A 19,989-nucleotide genomic window follows, 5' to 3' on the forward strand; every position below is an offset into this window, starting at 1 on the left:
TATTTACCTCGGAACTCGGAAGCCGCAACTGGGAATGACGTCATACCCGAGTTGAATGCATTCTATTTAAAAGTCTGATTTTCATTGTTTTCATTAGCTCTAGCCCGGTTAGCTATTGTTAGCAACCAGTTGATAACAACGCATTATGCCGTTTATTTGTGCATGCAAACAGCGTAACAACATGTCCACAGATAGAAGTTGAACATGCCTGTGTGAACGACTGACTTAGTGACACAAATAAGAGTGCTTATAACTTTATGTTACTGCAGCTTTCACAACTGTTGATACAGGGGGCAGCCGTGTTGGATTTTGAACTCGGGCTACTGCGAGGTTGTCCGAGTTCCAAGCTCGTAAATATGAGGTCAGGAGGCGTGTTTCCAACTTTGACCTCGTAAAAAACGAGTTCCGAGGTAAATAGAACGTGGCATAAGTTGCTCACTTTCTTGTTTATAAAACTGCAACATATTGAACAGTAAATGGTCACAGTAAAAGACAAGCATTTTTGGTCGTCATTCGAAGCCATTCCACTACAGGCATAGTTACTCTCCACGGCTGATAAACTGCAATGATATTTACGTGTAGCAAGCCTAAACATTAATTCCCGACTTGTTTAAATCTGTCAGCGGCTCGGACACTGCTGTCCGCGCTGACTTACCGTCACCTGTTGAGACAAAGATGTTATGAAATAATATTCAAGGCTTTTCTTCCAGTGAACAAATGTTTCGCGGTGTTGGGAAATTCTTAAAAAATGTTGCGTTAAAATGCTTTGTAACTCGCGTTACTGAGATTTTAACAGGTAAAATATTACCGAAATTTAATTAGTAATGCGTTATATTACTGCGTTACAGCAAAAAGAAGTACATTACTGTAATTGCGTTACTTTTGTAACGTGTTACTCCCAACACTGGCAATCACTCACATGGTTTTACCGGTAGAGAGCACATGCTGAGGTCCCTGCTGCCTCAGACAGCCCAGGCAAAAAACACATTCACACAAGATGTTCAGCTTGAATCTAGGCCATGACCTACAATATCTTCTTCTGAATAGAGTAGAAATAGCTAAAGTGAAAATGTGCATCCTCACATTTTTGTGAAAGAGGTAAAAGTTGTGATGCACAGTTGCAGAAAGATTGCTGAATTTGCCAGCTCTCTCTCTCAAGACAAGATCAAATCCCTCCTAGTGTAGCAGTCTTGGATGACCTGATCACAAAAACATATTTTCTCACTTTTCTCAAGTGACATCAATGCAGATAGTTTTTATAATTTGCTCATTTTTGCAATATTTGTCTCTGGATTTCTGCTTTGACCCAAGTACAACGGAGATAAATTTAATTTAATGCGTGCTCTACAAATTGCTGGGAGCTCTTCCCAGCTTTGAAAAATGACTTTCAAAAGCAAAGTGTCTTTTGAGAAATAATGTCCTGCTTACATTAGATAATCCACAAACCTCATTGTCAACAGTGTGCTAATTAGATTATCCAGGCTAACAAGGACACTTTCTGGAAGAACATGTTGAATTTACTAAAAGTCATTTTTTTCAGCTGTGAGCACCACAAAGTGAAAGTATCTGCTACTTAAGCCATTATTACTGGCTACATCCTCTTTATAAATAAAAGAGACTGTGGAGAACTGTAAGGCACAATGCTACTGGAAACAATCATGACTCAACTTTTGTTGGACAAACAAAAAGGAAAAACAATGAGCTAGACACCTACAGTAACCATTGTCCTTCACCCACCTGAAAGGCGTGTGGTGTGTCATCCACACAGTACACCCGCAGGCTGTAGCTCATGGAGCCGGCCTCCATGCCCCCAAACACAGCCAGCTTCAGTCTCTTGACGGCGGCCTGCGTAAGGGGCTCGCCCACCAGGGCGTACGAGCCCGGCTGGTCCAGAAGCAGATGGCAGCTTGTTGAGTCCATCAGACAGTAACAGGAAGTGGACTCCTCCTCCACTGACATCACTTCCTGCAATAAAGCACAGAGGTGGTCCCAATGAAGACACTTCATGGATTTCTTCTTAGCTAGAACATGTTACATTAAACATCATCTCAGATTCAGATTCATTTTATTGAAACGGGGACAATGCACAAGTTAACATTAACCTTGTATAAGAACAAGGAGAGATGCATTGTGCCAGGTTGTAGCACAAGTGCTATTTTCTGCCCGTAGTCCCTTGACAGATCATTAACACAATAAAAATTCCATGCAAGTGAAATACAAAACATTAAAATATACAAATTTACAACCACAGTCACACCTAATTTACGATTAAAACTATCAGGTGCTCAATTGTTCCCCCTTCCTAAAAAGGATGATTTGCCAATTTAAGTTTTGCGGTTGGGAATATTGCACTCTCCTCTAGTGGCTGACTGAGTAGCTCTTTTTTTTTCTGAGTTGAGTGTAATACATTTTTTTAGAGGAGCGACAGCATTATGAATGATTTTAAAAAGTAAGCAAACATTCGAATGCATTATCAAATTTCCAACATTTATTTATTTTATTATTATTATTATTATTATTTTGCAGTGGTGATATTGACGTGTTTTTTTATCATGGATCTTAAGGGCTGTTTTATATAATTATTCAAGTGGTCTTAACACTGTCTTACCTGCTTGAGACCAACTTGTCATGCAATACAAAAAGTGTGGAACAATCACTGCACTTAAGTAGGTATTTGATGCCTCAATGGTAAGAGAGTTTCTTATATGTCTGAAATTTATAAGGTTAAATTTCAGTGTACTACTCAGTTTTTGAACATGTTTTTTAAAGGTAAGAGTTAGGTCCAGGGTGACACCCAAATATTTGAATTCGTCCACATTTTTAATTGTATGCCCATTTACTAAAACCTCAGGACATTCCTTAAGTTTGCATCTATTTTTAAAAAACATGGTTTCAGTATTCAAAGTGAGACATGAATTATGTAACCATTCAACAACCTTATGCATTACATTTTTTAATTTTAAAGCAACCTCTGTGGCATTCTTCACCATGAGTGTACAACACAGTATAATCTGCATACATTATTAAATCAATATCATTACATACTAGTGAAAGGTCATTTATATATACAGTATACTAAAAAGAAAGGCCCTAAGATTGACTCTTGCGTTTCCCAAGCTATCTAACTATTTGTATCCTGTTTACTGCTGAGAATAAAAAAAGGACTAAAAAGATTATTTGCATTATAATATAATATTCAAACACACTACAAAGTTGCAATCTAGATAGAAGAATATTTTATTGATCCCGCAAGGTTAATATAATAATGTTCCCTCTGTTGCTACAAATACACACATGCCCAGGACCTAAACATGCACTAAATGGAGAGCAGTTGTGTTCCTTGCTCAAGGTCACTTTGGCAGTGCCCAGGAGTTGAACTGGCATCTCTCTAGCTACCAGTCCACACTCCGTACTTTGGTCCGTATGGAGAGTTAAACTGTCGACCCAACGTGCCAAGTCCCTAAGGGCTGAGTTAATGCCACCCCATTTAGATTCAGATAGTTATATCATGAACTCTGACTATGAAAAAAACAAAAACTCCTGCACACATTGTCGATAGGGCTGAACGATTAATCGCATTTGCAATAATATCTCGATATGTTAAAACACGATTTGTTAATCGCAAAGGCCTTGGTCACGTGACTCGCGAGAGCAAATTAGTCTGCAATCCGCAGAGAAAGCATCAACCTGGCACGCTAACGCTATGCCATACCTTGAGCAGATTTCTGTCATTCAAACCGGGGCCGCGTTGTTTCAACGGTTTTATTAGTACAGTTAATCCCACGGCAAGACCACCAGTAGCATGCTACTACTAACGTAACGATAGTTACGTTATTGTAACGCCAGATTCTATGAGTATAGGCGTAGCCCTCTGAGGCTACGCTATTAGGTTTATCCCTTCGTGCATGCGCAGTCGTGAAGATTTTCTTTTCCGCCCTTGCGTACAGCACAGGCTTCAACTACGTCTGCAGATACTGTATATATACAGAGCGGACCCGTTGTTCATCTCCCAACATCAGCTTTTTCTTCAGCTAATGTAACAGGAGCAGGTGGCCCGAATCTTAGAGGGCTACGCCTATACTGATAGAATCTGGTGTTACAATAACGTAACTATCGTTCTATTTCGTATAGGCTTCACCCTCTAAGGCTACGCTATTGGGTTAGGGTGAAGCTAATGTAGTCAATGCCACCTGCGACACAGGGTCCACAAGCAGAACATAGACTTTTTTCTCTCTCATGCACTGGCAGGAGATCGCATCAGAAGCGTTATTCTGGTAAAAGAGCCTGCCATGGTAATGACTTGACCTAGCTGGCTGCAAAGGCCAAGCCATGAGTGTAGGCATGCATGATAGTGAGAGTTGTAATTGATTGACAATTATGGGACGTATATGTTCCTCTCAGCCACCCAGTGTAGGGGGGGGGGGTGAGGGTCTCAGACGAGTAACCTACACATGCAGCGGTACATATCATGATTGTAGGCGTGCATGGTTAGTGAGAGACATAGTGACAACATATATATGAGGCACCGCTCTCCTCCCAGCACCCAGCGCAAAAAGGGGGGTAGGGGGGGAAGCAGGTAGGCAGAGCACACATACAACGGAGCATTATTCGACGTTGAGTGAGGATAGAACCGAGTGGGTCATAAAGGGCTCAGACATACTGCGCAGATAGAAACGGATGAAAGGGCATGGAGATGCCCAGGATGCCGCTGCGCAGATGCGGCTACTTTCATGCCCTTGAACGGAGCCGCCGATGCCGACAGTGCCCTCGTAGAGTGTGCCCGGATTCCCGTGTTATAGGTCTGGATGATAGCCTCGCACAGCCAGTGAGACAGACGCTGTTTTGAAAGGGCCGCTCCTTGGGAGTGTTCCCCATAGTGTACAAACAGCTGCTGTGTCTGCCTTATGTCCGCTGTGCGTAAAACGTGCCGTGATAACACGCGCACCGGGCATAACCAGTAGAAAACCTCCTCCGCGGCGTTGTCGTGAAGTGGCGGGAAAAACCCTTGAGGGAAAAACACCGACCAAAAAGAATTAGTTAGAATTTTTCGGTGTGAATGAGGGGGTGACGGCTGCGCTTCCGTCCCCTCTAATGGAGAGGCAGGACAGTTAAACTGACAGCGCACATAAGTCGCTCACTCTCTTGGCTGACGTCAAGGCAAGGAGAAGTGCCGTTTTTAGTGACAGCAACCTGAGAGAGGCTTGTGCTAGGGGCTCGAAAGGAGGCTTCCCCAGAGCTCAAAGCACTAGTGCTATGTCCCATTGGGGTGTGAGAGGGTACACGGCGGGTTTCTGTCGTCTGACCCCCTTCAAGAAAACGCTTTATCAGGGGGTGCGCAAAAACCATCCTCTCTCCATAGCCTTCGTGGCAGGATGAGATGGTTACTGCGTAGGCTTTGACTGTAGATGGAGCCAAATCATTATCCACTAATGTTTGGAGATAAGCTGACACAAGAGGCAGGGGACACGATATGGGGTCCGCTTCCTTCTCCGTGCACCAGCGCTGGAAAGCAGACCAACGTCCCGCATAACACGCTGTAGTGGAAGGGGCTCTTGCGTTCTGGATAGTGCACACCATGGCAGGAGGCAAGCATAATTTCTGCAAGCGTTCCCGCTCAGCAGCCAGCCAGAAATAGTGACAGAGCGTCCTCACGCCACGGCAGTTGCCAGGGGGGACCCGCCAGCAGCTGAACCAGAGTTGGGAACCAGGATGCGCTTGTGCGCTCCGGTGTCACTAAGATGACTGACAGATTCTCCTCCTGGATGCGTTCCAGGAGGCGAGGAATAAGAGGGACCGGAGGAAAGCGTATAGGAGGGTTCTGGGCCAGGGTTGGTGGGAGAAAGCGTCTACGCTGAGGGGTGGATTGTCCCGTGTGCTCAAGGAAAACCACTCGTGAGGCGAACAGATCCACTTCCGCTTTCCCAAACCTGCTCCGCAGCTCCTGAACAATAGAGGGATTCAATTTCCACTCGTTGTGAGAGGGCCCTCCCTTCGACATTAGGTCTGCTGCCCGGTTCAAAACCCCAGGGATATAAACAGCTTTGAGGGACCACAGATGACTGTGGGCCCACAGCAGGAGGCTCCTGGCCATTTCCAATAGCCGAGCGCACGCCGCCCTGGCGGTTTCTGAATGCTGCTGCTGTAATGTTGTCTGTCCGCACGACAACATGTCTCCCTGCTACCACAGGGTGAAGTGTTTAAGACCTTCAGCACCGTGGAGTGGGGGGTTTCCTCAATATGCCAGGTCTGACTGAAGAGAGGGAGGAATGGTCAGCATTCACCACTTGTGGCGTATAGGGTCAAGGCGCTAGTGGTGAAACCAACTCTGGATTTTCCTCATGTGGAGGACACCCAGGGGGGCTACTACGTGACCCGCAGACATCGTGCCCAGAAAAAGCATCACAGAACACTGACACTGAACGCATATGGTTGTGGTGCGCGACAACAGAGAGATCAGTGCGTCTTGTCTTGGCGTTGACAGCCTGACGCTCATGACAATCGAGTTTATGTCCACGCCCAGATAAACTATCGATTGTGCGGGGAGCAGTGAGCTTTTTTGCCAGTTTATGGCGAAGCCAATGTTTGCAGATGTCGCAAAACTTTCATAGTTTGCAGCGCTGCCTTTTCCCGGGAGGAGGCCAGAATGAGCAGATCGTCCAGATAAAACAGGACTCTGATGCCTTTTTTCCGCAACGGCTGAAGTGCCGTCTCTATGTTTGGAAAAAGTGTGGGGGTGCAGTGAGTACCCGACCAGCAGCCGGTTGTACTGGAATGGGCCCCTTGGAAAAAGAAGCGCAGGAATTTCCTGTGTCTGGGAATAATTGGATGTGAAAGTATACGTCTTTCAGATCCACAGATGTGAACCATTCATGGTGGTGCACACATTCCAACACGTGCTTGACCATCAGCATGTGGAATTGGCGCCCCATAATGCACCGGTTGAATTGGGGCAGGTCGAGAATAGGACGCAACCCGCCTCTCTTTTGTGTGTCACACTCATCCATGCCGCGCTGTGCTCCGAAAGTGTGCGTGCGCATGTTTGTGTGTTTACAGACATAGCCAGCAAGGAGCGCGTTCCGCCGCTGAGCGAGACGTGTTATCATGTCACCCAGCCCATGGTAGGGCTCTGTTAAAAGGGCGGCGGCCGGTATAGCCGGGGGGAGAAGAATGACTGAGCGGCACTGCTCATAGCGCGTGAGCGTTGGCTCCCGCTGTCTGCATAGTTAAAGAGCGGTGGAGCTCCGCGTGCTGCGGTGTGCTGGTGTGTGCTTGTGTGGGGAACGACTGTCATGTTATCAGCGCATTGTTCAGTGGGAACAAGGGGTGTTGTGTCTCCGGCACCTAACTGTAGAGGGACAGACGTTACCCACGCCCCGACATAGCCACGTCGTTGTGGCTCGGGGGTCGGGTTAGACCAGGTGGATGACACCTTGATGGTCACGGAGCCTGCCGGTAATGTGCCGGCAGCCGCTACGGAGGGGGGCCGGGCCGAGGAGCAGAGCTCAAACCCTGGGAAGACGCTGCCGCAGCATTTTATGGCGTAGCGAGAGACGGGAGCCTTCAGTTTCCTGGGCTGGGAGAGAGAGAGCCTCCTCCACGAACAGCCGAATGCTCCGTGAAGCGCGAATCTGAGGGCGAGCCCGTGAGAAGGGCGGCTCCTGAGCGTAAACATCCCCGCTCAAGAGACCAAGAGTGGGGGCTGGAAGCTCAGCAGGGAGCACTATATTTCTCTGGTCTGCCGCCTTTTGACGATCTCCAGCAGATCCAAGAAGAGAGCCTTAGCGGTGGAGGCCACCGAAACGGTGCCCCTGGCCGTTTCGGAGATGGGGAGAGCTGCAATGAGAGGGCATCGATCCCCGTTTCGAGGTCCAGTCCTCCCAGGGGGGAGGAGGGACAGCCGGTGACGGAGGCGTTATCCGAGGGAATCGAGCCATCGGGCTCGTGCTCGTTGATAAAGCCTTCCTCCAGCGGATCCAGGGTGTTGACGGATTGCCGTCTGTCTGCCCAGCTGCCATCCCCTTCCACGCTAGCCTGCATGAGCGGTACCGAGGCAGGTCTCACAGCAGGGATGGAGGTCTGGCGGCGGGATGTAGCTGGTCCGGCAGACTGTGGGGCAGAGGCGAACACCGCTGGAAGTCATGCGGATCCAGGGTGTTGACGGATTGCCGTCTGTCTGCCCAGCTGCCATCCCCTTCCCTGCTAGCCTGACAACCCAGAAAAGCTTCCGCCCGCCGGTTAAGCTCTTTAGATGGCAGGCGGGCGCAGAACTGGCAGGAGGTGTCGGGGGTGACAGCCGGGCCCGCGTGAGCGGTACCGAGGCAGGTCTCACAGCGGGGATGGAGGTCTGGCGGTGGGATGTAGCCGGTCCGGCAGTTGGGGCAGAGGCGAACACCGCTGGAAGTCGAGTTTGTCTTCATACTGTTAGCTTGAAGAAAAAGTGGGAGATGAACAACGGGTCCGCTCTGTATATATACAGTATCTGCGGGACGTAGTTGAAGCCCGTACTGTACGCAAGGGCGGGAAAGAAAATCTTCACGACTGCGCATGCGCGAAGGGATAAACCCAATAGCGTAGCCTTAGAGGGCGAAGCGTATACGAAATAGAACAATAGCCTCTCTGAGCAAGTGCAATGTTGACGCGGCACACAACTTCACGAGGGGGAGGGGCAGCTCCTCTGTGTGCACTGTAAAAAAAATACACCGTTTTATATTTTTATATGTATATATATACAGTACAGGCCAAAAGTTTGGACACACCTTCTCATTCAATGCATTTCCTTTATTTTCATGACTATTTACCGTGTAGATTCTCACTGAAGGCATCAAAACTATGAATGAACACATATGGAATTATGTACTTAACAAAAAAGTGTGAAATAACTGAAAACATGTCTTATATTTTAGATTCCTCAAAGTAGCCACCCTTTGCTCTGATTACTGCTTTGCACACTCTTGGCATTATCTTGATGAGCTTCAAGAGGTAGTCACCTGAAATGGTTTTCCAACAGTCTTGAAGGAGTTCCCAGAGATGCACTTGTTGGCCCTTTTGCCTTCACTCTGCGGTCTAGCTCACCCCAAACCATCTCGATTGGGTTCAGGTCCGGTGAGGAGGCCAGGTCATCTGGCGCAGCACTCCATCACTCTCCTTCTTGGTCAAATAGCCCTTACACAGCCTGGAGGTGTGTTTGTGGTCATTGTCCTGATGAAAAATAAATGATGGTCCAACTAAACGCAAACCGGATGGGATGGCATGTCGCTGCAGGATGCTGTGGTAGCCATGCTGGTTCAGTATGTCTTCAATTTTGAATAAATCCCCAACAGTGTCACCAGCAAAACACCCCCACACCATCACAACTCCTCCTCCATGCTTCACGGTGGGAACTAGGCACGTAGAATCCATCCGTTCACCTTTTCTGCGTCGCACAAAGACACGGCGGTTGGAACCAAAGATCTCCAATTTGGACTCATCAGACCAAAGCACAGATTTCCACTGGTCTAATGTCCATTCCTTGTGTTTCTTGGCCCAAACAAATCTCTTCTGCTTGTTGCCTCTCCTTAGCAGTGGTTTCCTAGCAGCTATTTGACCATGAATGCCTGATTCACGCAGTCTCATCTTAACAGTTGTTCTAGAGATGTGTCTGCTGCTAGAACTCTGTGTGGCATTCATCTGGTCTTTAATCTGAGCTGCTGTTAACTTGCGATTTCTGAGGCTGGTGACTCGGATGAACTTATCCGCAGCAGCAGAAGTGACTCTGCACTTGGGGACACATTCAAAGTTTTTGCAATTTTCCGGACTGACTGACCTTCATTTGTTAAAGTAATGATGGCCACTCGTTTCTCTTTACTTAGCTGATTGGTTCTTGCCATAATATGAATTCTAACAGTTGTCCAATAGGGCTGTCGGCTGTGTATCAACCTGACTTCTGCACAACACAACTGATGGTCCCAACCCCATTAATAAGGGACAAAATTCCACTAATTAACCCTGACAAGGCACACCTGTGAAGTGAAAACCATTTCAGGTGACTACCTCATGAAGCTCATTGAGAGAACACCAAGGGTTTGCAGCGCTATCAAAAAAGCAAAAGGTGGCTACTTTGAAGACTCTAAAATATAAGACGTGTTCAGTTATTTCACACTTTTTCGTTAAGTACATAATTCCATATGTGTTCATTCCTAGTTTTGATGCCTTCAGTGAGAATCTACAATGTAAATAGTCATGAAAATAAAGAAAACACATTGAATGAGAAGGTGTGTCCAAACGTTTGGCCTGTAATATATACTATATTTTTACTTATTTAACTGTCTAGTAAAGTTCAAAGACAGTGTTTAAAAAGTACAATCCACATGTTAACATATATTTATTACAGTAAATAATAATGAAATAATCTAAATACCACTAAGTGTGGTAAAGCCACATATTTGTTTTTATATTTCTGCAATCTGCACTTTAGTTTGTGTGATTTGTTTATGACTTTCATATGAATGTTTACACCAGGCTTGATCAGTGCTCAATATACTACTGTGATTATAAAAGATGATCACCTAATTTCATCATCACATACAGGCCTGGCCTCCAGGAAAATACAGTTTGTTTAATCTATATAATCTTGTGTTGTTCATACTATACAATGATATATTGCTTGTCTTTGTTGAATAATACAGAAGACAATATTATAATATTGCAATATTGGTGAAAAAAAATTGCATTTTGATTATTTTCCAAAATCGTTAAAGCCCTAATTGTTAATCACCTGTACTCACTTTGTTAACGTTTTGGTTCTCAGATCTTCATTAGGTAAAATCAGAGCAGGTTCTTTCATACTATTCAAACACAAAATGTACATGGACCACTTCATATATTTCACCATTAATGTTCTTGGGAATTTATGCAAGAACAAAGGAAGCATTGTGTCCATTGATGGTATATATATATGCCATTAAAAACATTATTTCATACAAATTTGTGGGTCACACAAAAGTCAAATCATTCAGTCATCATTCATTACTCCATCTCCAGTATTTCAATTCAGATCAGCAGAAAGTTCAGGCTGATTATAGATTAGGGTTGAGCAACAGCCAAAAAGAGAGAATTAGCACAGAAGGGTGTCCAGACCACTTAAAGGGGTGATAGAATGATTATATAGGGTATTTCACACTGTTCCTTAAGGTCTCCTAATAGGGTATGTAACATTGGTTTGGCTGAAAATTGCCCGAGTGCTATTCTATGGGCCCTTAACTACCCTGTGAATATGGCCATATTTGTAACGAGTAAGAGTTTTTCTTCCAAATATGGTATGCTCATGAATATTTAGATGAGTTGCGTGCTGATTGGTTGAGCGAACCACATACACATACATTGGAGATGAGACAGCAGGTGTCATATTTTAGACACTGCAAAGTTATACATTGTTTGTCTGCTATTTCGTTATTAAAATTATAAAAAAGAGACTTTTTTCATGCAAGAAATCAACTATATAAAGCTGAAATATGGGCCGTTTTCCGAAAATAGATGGCTAATTGCAAATTTGGTAAGTCGGACTTAAGGAGCTCCACACAGTCTGACGAGAAAGCAGCAGCCTGCTGGGCTCCATATCCAGGGCAAAGTCACCGTTTCTGCGTTACTGGCCTACCGGGGCTCGGGGCTCCGCGGAGCTGGCCAGCTGTTGGCATAACTATAGTATATTTACAGTTTGAATTTCATCACGCCACTTATATTACAGCTACCCCAAAGCTAAAACGTGTCCAATTTCAATTTAATGCATTTTTTTGAATGTGAGGGGTTTCGTTAGCTGCTAGTGTCCCTTCAATCCTATGGGTAAAGATAGCGGCTAGGTAGCTAGCTACAATTTTGGCATAACTATAGTATATTTACAGTTTGAATTTCATCACGCCACTTATATTACAGCTACCCCAAAGCTAACACGTGTCCGATTTCAATTTAATGCATTTTTGTGACTGTGAGGGGTTTCGTTAGCTGCTAGTGTCCCTTCAATCCTATGGGTAAAGATCGCGGCTAGGTAGCTAGCTACACTTTTGGCATAACTATAGTATATTTACAGTTTGAATTTCGTCACGCCACTTATACTACAGCTACCCAAAGGTCTTACAAAGCTAACACTTGTGTCCGATTTCAATTTAATGCATTTTTGTGAATGTGAGGGGTTTCGTTAGCTGCTAGTGTCCCTTCAATCCTATGGGTAAAGATCGCGGCTAGGTATCTAGCAACACTTTTGGCATAACTATAGTATATTTAAGATTAACTGGAACCTGTGGTAAGACATTGCGGGCGTAACAAGCTCGCTGACTGCGCTCTCACTCACATACACCGGCCATTTAGCAGGAAGAGGGGAGGGAGAACAGCGAGCTGCAGGCTCTGGAGCTCTGTCAGGGCAGCGGCGTTTGGTAGTCCAGTAACCCAGAAACAGAGACGTTGCGCGGGTATGGAGCACTGCCGGCCGTGACAGAGCTCCATCTAGCACACAGCAGGCCGGGGTCTGTGAAGGAGGACAGGCCGGGCGGCGAGGTACACTGCTGTTGAATAATGGTGTAGGTAATATAACACTGGTTTAAATCACGAAGCAAAAATCCACACAGGTTGTAAGCAGTCTACCGAGAATGTAAAAAAAAAAAACATTTCCAACATGACTGATAGTTTTAGAACATAACAAACCGAACAACAGTCATTATGAACAATACATTCATTATTTTGAGATGACAACACCAGCCAGGGAAGCACTACATTATTTCCAAGTGGAATGAAGGAATCTTTAATCATTTTATCATTTTTTCCTTTCTTTTCCTTTCAATCATTAGAAATTAAAAAGAAGACATTATAACAAACCCAGCAGGAAGGGGGAGTTCTATTATGCCTAGTAATCACAAGCCTACGGAAATTTCTGAAAGAAATAAAAAATGTGTGTTTTTGCAACAAATGAGCCAGCTCATTCAAACAAATGGTGTTCAAGTACTCTCTCTGTCAAGCTTATTTTCATGACGGAAATCATAAATAATATCACCAGTTGCAGTGAAAATCCTAAACTTTAAGGAAAATGTACTTGAACAAAACCTGCAAATGATATGAAATATACTGTATAGTCTATATCCACGAAGTTTCACTTCTGGGATTGCTCTCATTCTGCCGAAAATTTTCAGATGTCCGTTTTCAGATGTCCCATTACCTTCCACTTTCTTTGTGTTAGCATTTTAAACTCCGGTTGATTTATGAGGACTATGGTTAACTGCTCCTCAGATCTCTGCAGGGTAAATCCACACAGCTAGCTAGACTCTCTGTGAACGTGCACATGTTCCACTAAAACAACTTCCTTCCCAAGGCTATTTGGCAGAGGCTCGCGCTTAGCACCACCCAAGATGATTGGGATTGGTTTAAAGAAATGCCAATAAACGAGAGCCCGTTTTTCTCCCATCCTTGATTGCTGTGTGGACTAGCCAGACCCTCCTCCGCAGCGCTGTGAAGGAAAGCCTGGCAACGCGAGACTATACATTGTATGACTATTACATGTTTGTTTTAACCTATTTTGAAGCTTAAAGGTGATGGTTTTCTGCATAAGGTAGAGTGGAACATTTTGCTTGGGCTAACACCCATGGTGCTGCCATTACCAGTATAAACATACAGAGAATACAAATGTACATACAGAGATACAAAAACCATGCAGAGAAAGGCAAAGTGCAACAAATCTATCATCCAAACCATCTCACAATATGGTCACGCAGTATGTTGCAAGCCCCATAGCAAGCAGTTATAATCCATGAACTACATGTGATTATAAAATGTAATGAGGAGCTGTGAGACCAAACAGCATGCTAAAGCACAGCCTGAGGAGCAGTATTTATTCCCTCACAAATAATCACAAGTTAACTGGCAGTATGGCAATCAAAAGTCCTCTTACCAGCCTTCATCTTCTGTAAGACAGCACACACACCTGTTCACTCACTGCTGGGTTGCATTAGAACACCGACATAACCGCCACACGGTTTATAATTTATTTACTTATCTCATAATCCTAACATGTGTTTTTACATATAGGAGATTATTGCAACAACATGGAAATACAATAACTAACTTTGTGTTGTTTTTAGAACACCAGCATACACCTATCCCTTTCATCTCACAGTATCTCGGCCTCATGTCTTCCCCCTTTCAAATACACACAATACACTCGGGCCGATTTATTTTCTGTCGACACTCCAGAATCTGGGTGTCTCAGGCTCTGCGCTCTCATTGCTCACATCTTACCTGTCAGACCGAACCTACCGGTTAACTTGGAGAGGATCTAGCTCAGAGCCTTGCCCACTCAAAACTGGGGTTCCTCAGGGATCAGTCCTGGGTCCCCTCCTCTTCTCTCTACCAACTCCCTCTGAGTCATTCAGTCGCACGGCTTTTCTTATCACAGCTACGCAGATGACACCCAATTAATTCTTTCCTTTCCTGAGTCTGACACTCAAGTAGCAGCATGTATCTCGGCCTGTCTAACTGACATCTCTTCTTGGATGTCCACTAACCATCTGAAACTCAACCTTGACAGACTGAGCTCCTTTTCCTTCCAGGGAAGGGCTCTCCTACCCAGGACCTGACTATAACAATCGACAACTCGGTGGTAGTCCCCACCCAGACTGCTAGAAACCTGGGTGTGACACTTGACGACCAACTCTCCTTCACTGCCAACATTGCTGCAACCACCCGATCGTGCAGATACATGTTGCATAACATCAGAAGGATATGTCCCCTTCTAACACAGAAGGCGGCTCAGGTTCTGGTTCAGGCTCTAGTCATCTCACGTCTAGACTACTGCAACTCCCTCCTGATTGGCCTGCCTGCATGTGCCATCCGACCCCTGCAGCTCATTCAGAACGCAGCAGCTCGACTTGTCTTTAACCTCCCCAAGTTCTCTCACACTACACCGCTCCTCCGCTCTCTTCACTGGTTACCAGTGGCTGCCCGAATCCGCTTCAAGACACTAGTACTTACATACAGGGCCACGAACGGATCAGCCCCAGCTTACATCCAGGACATGGTCAAACCATATACCCCAACCCGCTCACTTTGCTCTGCATCAGCCAACCTGCTTGCTGCCCCCTCACAGCGAGGGAGAACTAATCACTTACCAAATCCCGCTCCTAAATGGTGGAACGAGCTCCCCATCGACATCAGGATGGCTGAAAGCCTACACATCTTCCGCTGAAGGCTAAAAACACATCTCTTCCGACTACACCTCGGATAAAATATAAAATATAAATATAAAAAAAACAAAAAAAAACTCCTGAACCTGCACTTTTATACGTTTCTTTGTAGCTTTGCTTATTTAAAGCTAATGTACTTGCACTTACTACTTGTTGTCTAGAGTTTGGACCTTCTCAGTTGAATGCACTTAATTGTAAGTCGCTTTGGATGAAAGCGTCAGCTAAATGACATGTAATGTAATGTAAAATACTGGTACTCTATCTCTCAATGAGATGCAACATAAAGTGAGAAAAGTTACACTTTCGTATCTGGTGTTTGGATGCCTTCTGTGAATACTTGCTATGCACTTACCATGCATTTTGTACATGCTTTTTACATCCTCAAAAGGACAGCTTAACACACTGCAATATGGCACTGAATAACAATATACTGTGACTAGGAGTCCTGAGGAGTGTTCTGTGGGTAGTGTGTATTCAAATGACAGTTGAAATAAGGGTATTTTAATAGCACTGTGCATTTACAGGTATTATGCATTGTCAAAACCCTCCTCTCTCTAAATTTAGGTTAGACTTCAATGGTAAGTCATTATTTCGAAGCAAGAAGCTCTGAAGATCTCTGCACCCTTTTAATAATAGAGTGAAATCGCAAAGAGACATGACTGTATTCATTCATATTCCCTCGGGTCTCCTTCCCTTTCTCATTCGCAACACTGGTACATCTTGAGAAATTGCCCTCTTACACTGAAAAGAAATAGTTTTTTGTCAGACAATAGCAAACCCAGAATGCTTATAAAAGACAAGGTTAGGTAAACAAGAGCTTGAACTCAAAGAATAAAGGAAGAATATATACAAACTGACAGAAAGTGGTGACACAAACAAGCAAACAAGATATCGGCAGAAGAGCTCTTCAAATCAACATTAATCTGAATGACCTAAAGAGAGTTGACAAGGTTTGTAATCTTACAAAGACGGACATGGAACAAGATAAAACAAATAAGGGAAGAGAGCAACTTCTGTTTCTATGTTTTGGCATCCATCTAATGTCTGTGTGTTACGTATGAAGAAAAACCCTGTATTAATGGATTAGCCTTTGGGCTTGACTCAGGTATCTAGAAGCTAGCTAACTTTTACATCAACATGGTAACCCATGCTGCACAGCCAATCTTTGTCTCAAGCAGGTTCAGTTCAGATGATTAAAACAGGTAGACATGTTTTAAAATAAACCAACACCATCTCAGTGTATGCAGATGATTTGACAGTATACAAGTCGGCACCTACGATGTTGTTAAACTCTGAATTAAATGGGGAGTTGAAATCTGTGGTTGAGTGGATAAGTTATAATAAGCTTTGGGTGTGTAACGTATTTGGAACAATATTTTCTCTAGGCAAAACAATTATGCTCAATCTCTACATATTATGAATATATTATGTTCTGATAATATTAGAATAATATTATGTGTTGGAAGGTAAAAAAGATGAAGCTACTAGGAAACACAAAAACTAATTATCATCAGTGTTGGGCAAGTTACTTCCAAAATGTTATACATTATAGATTACTATTTACTGTCATTTGAGAGTAATTAGTTATATTACAATATTACTGTCTCTCAATGGTAATGCTGTACACAACTTTTGCATTACATTTGAGTTACTTTCACCAAAATAACCACGGAAGTAGGCTATGACTTGGCAGGTAGCTTGTGAATTTCACCACGGGATCAACCGCAACACCATTACCTGTTGGGACACAGATGTTGCCTTCTCTGGTTCTGGCTCTGACCACTGGGCAAGAGACGGGACAAGGCAGCGTAATAATTCTTGAAAAATAATATATGTCCATCTCGCAAATGTAGAATCAGTCTCTGCAGTCATCTCAACCATCGAATTCCAGCAACAGGATATAACGTTGCTCTTTTACTCACAGATTTTTTTTCTCTGGTGCCGAATGCCATTTTGCGATGTTGGTGAATTCTTAAAAAAACGAAACACCACTTAACTTTGGGTTAAAATGCGCTTTAACGGGTATAATATTATAATATTATTATAACATTTTATTAGTAATGCATTATGTTACTGCATAACAGCAAAGCGCAATACATGAATGTAATTGCATTACTTTTGTATCAACACTGATTATCATGGGTAAAAAATATAGATAAGATGGTTACTAAAATGGGAAATGGTCTTGCTACTGTATAATAATGTTTGATAGTCAACAAATGGGACCAAGTGAGGCTACGGTATGGCAAGATGCTCTCTATGCCCACACACCAAAAAAAACTGGACGACTGCTTTTAAAAGGAGGGTGGGGGGGGAAGATAATTGCAACCAGGACTAAAATACTTTTAACTGTAGTTTTGATCTTAGTACAAGGGTACCAAACCAAATGTGGCAAACCTTCTAATGACTGTCAGAAATAAGCTGTTTCTTGAATTGAAGATGAAGGTCCTTTATGTTGCATTTTTGCTTGTGGTAAAACAGCTGCAGCTCTTGAATATTCGTTATATCAGCCGTCTCCATTGTTTAGAAAAAATATTTTCAGGACAAAAGCAGATAATGTAGAAAGCAGGCAAATCCTCTGAATACCAATCTCTTCTAAGCGCTGACATCTACCACAACAGCCAGGGGCAAACCTGTGAAATTCATTATTCTGACCCATAGTTGGCTTGCCAAAATTTTACATCAGATTCACATTTACATTACTGCATGAATGAATATCCTCTTCATTATCCCCCTTCCCCCCCTTCTCTTGTCTTGTTATCATTTTGCCAGTTATTGCTCAAAAACAAAAGCAAATAATGCAAAGTGACAACAGCGATTGGGCTTGTTATGCATTTGGGTTTGGAATTAAGCTATTGGGACTTCATCCAGAAAGGGGACATTGTTGGAACACATACACATAAAGAGCTGGAAAAATAACATGTGTCCTGTTCCAAGCATTAGAGTGAAGCTAACAAGAAACACTAAATATTGTTGAGTACCGTGAGTTGTACGGCTTGGTTGTTTGGTGTTGATGGATGTGTGTGTCTGTGTGTGTGTGTTGATGTTAAATGTGTAATGGGGGTTGGGAGATGTTCGAGGAGGAAAATGGAGAGTTGTGGTCAGCAGATAAACAATCTACATGACTCCTCCTGATTTCCTAACATCTAAATTCACCATGCCATGTCTTTCCTGATCCAGAAATCGATACTGCCCTTGCAACCACCACCACTTCCCTACTGAATGACAGCGTCCATGCCTCTTCCTGGCCATTACATGCTGTAATTGTTTCTTTATTATCCTCCTGCCGGACCAGCAATGTTGCCTTCATGTGGCCTTATGTCACCCTCTGAACCCACAGAGAGCATAAGGCGGAATCAATGAGCTCACCCACAAAGCCCCAGTAGTCTTTTATGGCTCAAACATAACTCACCTGACACATGTCATTGTGACTAACAGGACCTTTTATCACATAAAGCCCATATATAAAAGTCAGCAAACAGAAGGAGATAACAGAGTCAACAACCCATGGCATCTTATGTCAAGTAACATACACTATACTTTAACGTCCATGTACAAATCTCACTGCTCTACACTGAGTGACATCTGTTATAAACCATATAGAATAGTAAAAAAAATAACAGGGAAACTAAAACAACCGATCTTGATGTTAAAAGACATTGAGCTGCCATACTGGAAAGAAGAAAATACTGTACACTATGCTTAGTCCTGCTGGCATTCCAATGCATTTCACATGAGATAATCTAATCAGACAAATATGTACACACTTGTGTAAAAATCTGCAAAATGAAAGAAGCACTAAACCAAATGTTGAATTTCATTGCATTCCTTTGGATCAAATGGACAGAGAATTGTTTTGGCTAGATCGGAGCCTACAGAGTTTTATATTTCAAAAGTTTACTCTAGACATTATTTGACAAATGCCATTCAAATGTGTGTATTAAGTAATTATGTATTTTAAGTAATTAAGTAATTCATTTCAATTAATTTGGAGTTGTGTTTTTGTCCAATATTCATTCTCATCTTAGCTAGTTAGCTTTAGTTTTGGTCTCCTGGTCACCATGGACAGAGTTCTGATCACTCTGGAGGACTTCCATCAATCCGCTGAAAGAAGTCCGAGTAATTTATAAGCTGTGGCAAAAAGTGGGAAAACGTGGAGCAAGATATTGTCCTCCAATTCAGGCAATGACAGCAGATCTGGTGAGCGCCTTTTGCTACATCTTCACATAGCCTATAGTCTATGATCGCTTAGCTGTAACTTCAGTTGTAGGGACAACAAAGTTAATTAGTTACATTGCAACATTGTGTTTACAGGTGTGTAAACTGCAGCGCCTGTGCAAGAAGGAAACAAGATGAATGAGGACAGAAGTTTGGCACACACACCAGTCTGATGCCAAGCAAGGAGGGGGAGATACTGTGGTGCTGATTGACAGATGGAGGGTTGCATGAAACAGCTACAGAGTTTATGTTTCTATGGATGCAGTGTTCCAACCGTAGAGACGGAACGACTATTTTCTTTTGCGGAAGCAATACAATAGTTTTTAAATCAATAAAATCCTTTTTCAATCAATATTTTGTGTCAAATTTTTGATTTATTTGGTAAATAGCCATGTAATAAGCGGGATAAAAGCGGGAATTCAAGACCCCTCCACATCATCCCTTACGTAGTTTTGTCACTATAAGCAATTCCTTTAGCATTATACATGGTAATTTCATCCATTGTTAATATAACAAATATTGATTAGTGCAGCTTTAAGTTTTACGGCAACATAAGCCAACAACCTAATAT

At 43.4% G+C, this 19,989-nt stretch overlaps 1 protein-coding gene across 5 annotated transcripts in view; it reads right to left on the reverse strand.

Annotated features, from left to right (window-relative positions):
* The window catches only part of unc5db (unc-5 netrin receptor Db), a 358,970-nt gene that overhangs the window by 23,579 nt on the left and 315,402 nt on the right, over positions 1 to 19,989 (reverse strand). For all 5 annotated transcript variants that reach the window (XM_028577296.1, XM_028577298.1, XM_028577295.1 and 2 more), the window contains one exon: positions 1,738 to 1,965. In XM_028577296.1, coding sequence (XP_028433097.1) covers positions 1,738 to 1,965 — 228 coding nt within the window. The remainder of the gene's footprint in view (positions 1 to 1,737; positions 1,966 to 19,989) is intronic.

This window comes from Perca flavescens, chromosome 5 (genome assembly GCF_004354835.1).
Source record: "Perca flavescens isolate YP-PL-M2 chromosome 5, PFLA_1.0, whole genome shotgun sequence".
Lineage (NCBI taxonomy): Eukaryota > Metazoa > Chordata > Actinopteri > Perciformes > Percidae > Perca > Perca flavescens.